At 43.2% G+C, this 7,273-nt stretch overlaps 1 protein-coding gene across 2 annotated transcripts; it reads left to right on the top strand.

Annotated features, from left to right (window-relative positions):
• Positions 1-285: 285 nt before the first annotated feature.
• Positions 286-6,574, top strand: LOC131257815 (uncharacterized). 2 transcript variants are annotated; one of them, XM_058258727.1, is made up of 2 exons: positions 286-621; positions 4,036-6,574. In XM_058258727.1, the coding sequence occupies exon 2, from the start codon at positions 4,057-4,059 to the stop codon at positions 6,205-6,207; it is 2,151 nt and encodes a 716-aa protein (XP_058114710.1). In that variant the 5' UTR covers positions 286-621; positions 4,036-4,056; the 3' UTR covers positions 6,208-6,574. The 2 variants fall into 2 exon arrangements, with proteins under 2 accessions (XP_058114710.1, XP_058114711.1); XM_058258728.1 differs by lacking the exon at positions 286-621 and adding an exon at positions 893-1,211.
• Positions 6,575-7,273: the final 699 nt, after the last annotated feature.

The raw sequence follows: 7,273 nt of genomic DNA, 5'->3' as shown, positions 1-7,273 counted from the left end.
ACTCTTTTCCAACTTATGAAATCAGACCTTATTTATTACTTTTTAAATAAATAAGCTCCTCACTTAAACTTTTATCAAACAATCTATTTATTATTATTATTTTTTTTTGGAAATAAGCAATAAATTCTTTCAGCTATCAAGATTTCGCAGAAGTAATTGATAGGGTATTTCTCATGAACATCACGTACGGTGCCGCCAAATAGTTTCTCAGAAACTTCCTGCAAAGGCTTTCGCAAGTAATCTGCGTCCAGAAAAATCTGGACGCGGATTTCTCAGAAACATTGCGGACGGCGCCACCTAGCGTCTCGGAAACTTCCTGGGAAAGACTTTCGCAGGCAACCCGCGTCCCCCTGGCCCTACATCTGTCATTTATATGGCAGAGAACGACGAAGATGTTCCATCCACCAAAGGCAGAGAGCAGCTGAGATAGGTGGTTCGAGCTCGTGCAGGAGCAGCTGCCATTCTGCGCAGGGCCATTACTAAGAGATAAGGTCGGCTACTTTCTATGGTGGTAGTGTCTTGATGAACCCTCAGCAGAAGCGGATTGGCTGGTGTACCGCGCACCCCCGACCTGGCTAGTGTGTCGACGTTACCAAGTTCTCTGGGTCTCATCATGATGAGGTATGTGTCATATCCATACCGTCCATTAATTTGGAAATTTCTTAGTAATGCCTGAACCGAAAAATAATACATATCCAAAGATCAAGTGGGCCACACTGGAAAAAGCAGTGGTATTGAACGTATATCATAGAAACTCTTTTAGGGCCACAGAAGTTTTGGATCAATATGATATTTGTTTTTCATCTTCATCCAGGTCTTTGTAACCTTATGAATGGAATATAAACGTTATGATGAGCCTTACCAATGTTTTAACAGTAAGAATCATTGTCCCACTGATATTTGTGGTGTGGTCCACTTGATCTGTTGGTATGTTTGATTTTTAGGCTCATGATTTCAAATGATCTCACCGAATGGATGAACGTTGTGGATATAATAAATCATCATCGTAGGTCCGATATAACTTTGATCTCCTTTGAATCATTGGTACAACTCGAAGGTCAGGAGCGTTACCGGTCGTCTTCGCACGACACCTACCACACTAGCTAGGTCGGTGGTGTGTAGTACACCAGCCAATCCGCTTCCTCTGCCAGCGTTTCTCACGGCTACTACCATTGCCACGTGGGTATCGTGAGATCTGATCCATTCTTCAGGTACGGGCTATCCTTCTCGTTCAAACGATCCGAAACTCAATGGGCGCGGATTGGGTACTTCCTCCGGCCGTCCCGAGCTCGGGATAGACTACGGTTCTGAGGGCCACCGTGATGTATAGATTTTATCCGCACCGTCCATACATTTTTCTTTGTCATTTTAGATTATGATTCCAAAAATGAGGCAGATCTAGACCTCAAGTGGACCACGAAATGGGGATTAAACTCTTGCCGTTGAAAACTTCTTCGGTGCCATACAAGTTTTGGATCAAGCTGATATTTGTGTTTTCCCTTCATCCACATACATATAACCTTATGAACAGGTTATATTGAAAATAAAAATCATAGTAGACCCTAGGAGGTTTTAATGCTAGATATCAATATTACAGCTGCTTCCTGTGGTGTGGCCCACTTGAAACTTGGATCTGCTTCATTTTTGGGCTCATAATCTATGGCGTGGATAAAATCCATACCTTACGGTGGCCCTCAGAGTCGTAGCTTAATTATCCCGGGGTGGGTGAGGAAGTACCCAATCCACGCAGGTGTCTATATTTCATCCAATCCTTCCATCTAACATGCCTCATCATTATAGAAGCTTTCCTCGCAAACTATGTTATTTCAAAATTAAAATGCTGCCTTATTACATAATTCAAGTGGGCCATGACATGTGAATTTAAGGTTTTAGGTATATTTCCCTATGAGATGGCCTAGTTGAGTGTTTAATTGGTCTGACTTTTGGGATTAAGGGCAAATAAGCCGCACCAGTTTAAGAACTCATTTCTTTGCTGGAGGAAGTCTGCATTTTCCAAGACTCAGCTTGCCTACTGCAGAGCATAGCACCATCATGATAGTGTATATGTTGCAAAACCCTTGATCGTGGCGAGAGTGACAGTGGGGACAACGAAGCTCATAATTGAAACCTTCTTTGAGCTTATCATGATGTTTATTCACCACTCAAAATGTTCATAAGGTCACACATACATGGATGAAGGGAAAACAAAAATATCATCTTGAACAAAAACTTCTATGGCCCCAAGAAGTTTTTAATGATAGGATTCAATCACTGTTTTCTACTGTTTTCTATGTTGCCGTCTACTTGAGCTTTTGGTCTATCAATTTTTGGTCTCATGCCTTAAGGTAATCTGAAAAAATTGAATGGAACAGAGATAAAAACACATACATCATGGCATGGCAGGTCTAAAGAGCTTTGCCACCTACGACAACTTCAATCCAGTTTCCATGAATTTTACAGCCATGGTGCATCATGGTGGCCAGGTGTGCCATACACCAACGACCTCAGTTGTGTATTGACATCACCACATTTTTTGGGCCCCACCATGATGTATGTGTTGTATCGACACAAATTATTCATTTTGTGAGATCATTTTATGGTATAGGCCAAAAATTGAGGTGATCCTTACCAGTGGCTCAATGGTAGACCTAGGGGTGTCAATGGGCCAAGCCTGGGTTGGTCTTTGGCCCAAATATTGAACTATTTTGGGCTAGGCCGTTGGGCTGGCCCTATTCGAAATTCTGATTTTGCAGGCCCAAGCCCAGCCCATTGACACCCCTAAGTAGACCTGGTGGGTTTCAACACTGAGACCAGGGGTTCAATTACGCATGTGGTGTGTTTGGGCGTGAGGGTGTGTTTAAAAAAACGGGCAAACAAAAGAAAAGAAAATTATGCTCACCGTTGAAACATTCCTAGGGCCCACCATGATTTTTATTTGCCATCTAATCTATTCTAAGGTCACACGGAGGTAGCTGAAGGGAAAACAAAAATATAAGCTTGATCCAAAGCTTATGCACCCCTAAGAAGTTTTCAATGGTAGGCATTCAATCTCCACTACTTTCTGTAGTGTGGTCCACTTGAGCTTCAGAATTGCCTCTGTTTTCGGCCCATACCCTAAAATGGTCCCACAAAGTGGATATAACGCATACGTCATAGTGGGCCCACATAAATTGGTGACGTTCACCAACCCATTGGTTAATTGATGTTAGCAATTTCTGTGGGCCCCACCATAATGTATGTATTATATCTGCACCGACCATTCATTTTGCAAGATCATTTCATAGTATGGGCAAAAAAGATGAGCAGATCCAAAGCTTAAAAGAACCCCACCACAAAAAGCAGTGGGGACAATGATGCCCATCATTGAAACCTTTCTAGGGCCCACCATAATGTTTATTTTTCATCTAACCGGTTTATTAGGTCACAAAGAACTCGATGAACGAAAGAGATAAAAATTAGCTTGATGAAAAACTTCTGTGACTCCTAAGAAGTTTTTAATGATAGGCGGCCTCTACTCCTTTCTATATTGTGGTCCATTTGAGCTTTCGATCTACCTCTTTTTTGGGCCCATGCCATAAAATGATTTCACAAAAATGATGGACTGTGTAGATACAACGCATATATCATTGTGGGCTCATAGAACTTGTTGACATTAATACACCGCTAAGGTGTTGGTTATAAAATCACCAATGTCTGTGGGCCTCACCATGATGTTAGTATTATATCTACAGTGACCATCCATTTTGCTAAACTATTTCCGGGCCTGGTTCATTACTGGCCAAGATTTTGAAGCTTATTCAAAATTCTGATTTTGCTTGGCCCGAGGCTGGTCCAGTGACAGTGCTATCTTGAGATGGACGGTCAAGAAGAGAAATGCAACAGCAGTCCACGTTCCAAGCACATATTGATATAGCTAGGAGCTCCGTCTGAGGGATGTTTGCAGTTCATCCACAGTGTTTTGCAATAGACTTAACATGATCTCGCACTCGCCAGTTGCACCATTCCTAAGACGTGTTTATGCTTTGTAGCCTTCAGGCGAATCAGAAAGTAAATGGGATGGTGGACTTCACAGACAACCAAAAGAAGCTGTGGAATGAATGGGGAGTAATCAACCTAGTCATCTTCAGCCTCTTTTTGCAAATCTTCCTCACCTTCTCTGCACCTTTCAGAAGACGAAAGAAAGGCAAATGGGTCTTCCCATTCATCTGGGCTGCCTACTTGCTAGCCGACTGGGTCGCCACTTTCGCCCTTGGAAGCCTCTCCAACAGCATCCATGGTAACCCAGAATGCAATGACAGCAGCGGCACCAATAAACACGTCGCCTCCTGGCACTTCTTTACAGAATGCAATGTCAGCCATTCCACTAACAGCAGCAGCACCAATGAACACTTCGTTTTCTGGGCTCCATTCCCAAAATACAATGTCAGCCGTTGCACAAATGGCAGCAGCACAGATGAAAATGTAGTATTCTGGGCTCCATTCTCAAAATGGAATGTCAACCATTGCACAAACAGCAGCACCAATGAACACGTCGCTTTCTGGGCCCCCTTCCTTTTGCTACACCTAGGTGGACCCGATACCATAACCGCACTCGCCCTTGAGGACAACCAGCTGTGGCTGCGTCACTTCCTATCTCTCCCAATCTATCTCATTGCCGCTTTTTACGTCTTGGTGCTTACACTCCCCAAAAACCGCCTCCTCATCCCTACCCTCATCATTTTCATGGTCGGGATAGTCCGGTACATCGAACGCTCCATGGCCCTCTTCCTTGCTAGCACCTATGGCTTCCGCTACTTGATTGGAAGGGATAAAGAGCCACATCAATCTAGTGGTGGTGCAGTCCGGCCTATGCCCGATCGAAGAAGGATCGACAGGACCGAGGCAGTGCAGTCCGCTCATAGATTCCTTGCTATCTATAAGTGCCTCGCCATCGACCATCATCTTTTCTTCTACGTGCGGGAGAAAAGCCGCTCCTACTTCCAAAGCCTACACCCGAAGGACGCCTTTAGAATAATCGAGATCGAACTAGGGTTGCTCTTCGACATGATTTACACTAAGGCCACGGTAATTCACAGCCGCATGGGCCTCATCTCGCGGATCATATGCTCGTCTTCCATTACCACTGCCTATGTGATCTTCTTGATTAAGAGCCTTGGTCATCTAAATACCTATCCTGTTAATATGGATAGCTGTGTCATCACTCACTTTCTCTTCATCTGTGTTTTCTTACTTGATATGTTTGCCTTTGCGAGCCTCATAGTCTCTAACTGGAGGGTCTCATCTCTCAGACATCCAATGGCTAGACGATTTGCGAGCCTGGTACAAGCGAGGCAGCCTGCATACATGTACCAGTATAATCTGATAAGCTATTGTCTACGCCGTTACTGGACGTGGAACAAGATGGCGAAGCTGCCATGGATTGGGGAATTTACTGACCAGCTTAGATATACTCACGACATGCCTGTCTCTGCCAAGCTCAAAGACTTCATCTTCAGCAATCTATTGATCAAGTCCAGAAGGACCACTAGCTTAGACGACTTCAAGCATATGTCCGAACACAGATGGGACTGGGTCATCGATGAAAATGGCACCAACCCAATCCCAAGCCGGTTTTTCAACCTTGAATTGGAAGATAGCATTCTGCTATGGCACATTGCGACAGATATCTGTTACCACTCGAGAAACTGCAACTCCGTAGATCGAGATTTCAGCAAGGTTGTGTCGGACTACATGCATTATCTTCTGGTCATGCATCCCACCATGATCTCATCCACGGAGGGGACTGGGCAGATTAAGTGGCAGAGCGTACGCCAACAGGTCACGAGCTTCATTAACGATACCAAGGCGAAGAATGAAATGGACTTTTGCGGGATGCTGTGTGATACGGCTAACATGGAGATACTGATGGGAATAGGTAGTTTCCTGCTGGTAGATGCTTGTACGCTGGCCCAGGAGCTGTTGCGTCAGCAACCGAGCATCGCATGGAAGTCTATAAGTGAAGTTTGGGTGGAATTGCTGTCTTCCGCTGCAAACCACTGTAGTGGCAGGTACCACGCCCAACGGCTAGTTAAAGGAGGGGAATTTCTCACTTCCATTTGGTTGTTGATGGCCCACCTTGGTTTGGCCAAGCAATACAAGGATGGAACTGAGTCAGATGTCGTGGATATCACAGAGTTCGAGTCGCGGCATCTGTTTTATTGTATGTAGTAAAAACTGCTTGTGTCATGCAATTCGGAATGAATCCGAATCCTCTGCTTGCCACAGCAAGGAGAATAGTGTTTGTTGCAATCTTATTGGGCCACATCATCACACCCTATGTTTAATGCAGCAGTGCTGACTACGTTATGACCAATCACGATGCAGAAAACAAGATTCTCGTGCTGTGGCAAGCAGAGGTTCCGCATTCATTCGGAAATGGAATACAAAGTGTGTACCCTCATACTTAATTTACAAATTAGGACTCATACACAATGTACATTTAAACCAAGTATTTGTATTATATTTTGAAATACATGATTTAAGTGTACTCTTAAGTGCAGAAGCCCAACCACTTGTCGGGACATTTTACATTCAATCATCCTAATCATTCACATACATCAACCATTAAGATTATACACATTCAGTTCACATGTCTTTAACATTCACAAAATCTAAACATTGTACTACGACCCACCTATTTGGGACTTTATTAAATTATTAGCTAACCAATTACTGAAAATATTCACTAATTTAAGTCTCTCCAATATAGTAAACAACAAAGCATAATTAAAGAGTGCAACATTTGTTTCATTTCTAACAAATTACTAATTCAACGCATCTAGATCATCTTCTTCAAGATAGGGCCATTACCCTAATTGTGGATCATCCACTGGTTCATCATTCTGTCTTGGGAAATGAGTAATTGTTTCATTGTCCAAAAAATCTGTACGATTTTTCCTTTAATATAATGTTAGCTGGTTAGGTTTAGTAAGTGAACCATCATGGTTCATGTATTTCATAAATAAAATTGGAAACATATAATGAATGTTATGAGATGCATAGATGCATAAATGCATCAAGTGGGATCATTAGTCCAGTTGCTTGAGTTGAATTCCATTAACCCAAATCTCTCCTCTGGGGTGGGCTTCCACACATTGTAGGCATATAGGGATGGTCCCCTAGGTCACCCGGTACTGTAAGTACTTACAAGTCTTCTAGGGAGAGCCCCTAGGGAAACAACGTAGGAGCCCTATGAATGGCATGAATGAATGGAAATGATCGACGCATTATATAA

The sequence above is a fragment of the Magnolia sinica genome, chromosome 10 (genome assembly GCF_029962835.1).
Source record: "Magnolia sinica isolate HGM2019 chromosome 10, MsV1, whole genome shotgun sequence".
In the NCBI taxonomy this organism is placed as follows: Eukaryota; Viridiplantae; Streptophyta; class Magnoliopsida; order Magnoliales; family Magnoliaceae; genus Magnolia; species Magnolia sinica.
This window is presented reverse-complemented; position numbering and strand designations above follow the sequence as displayed.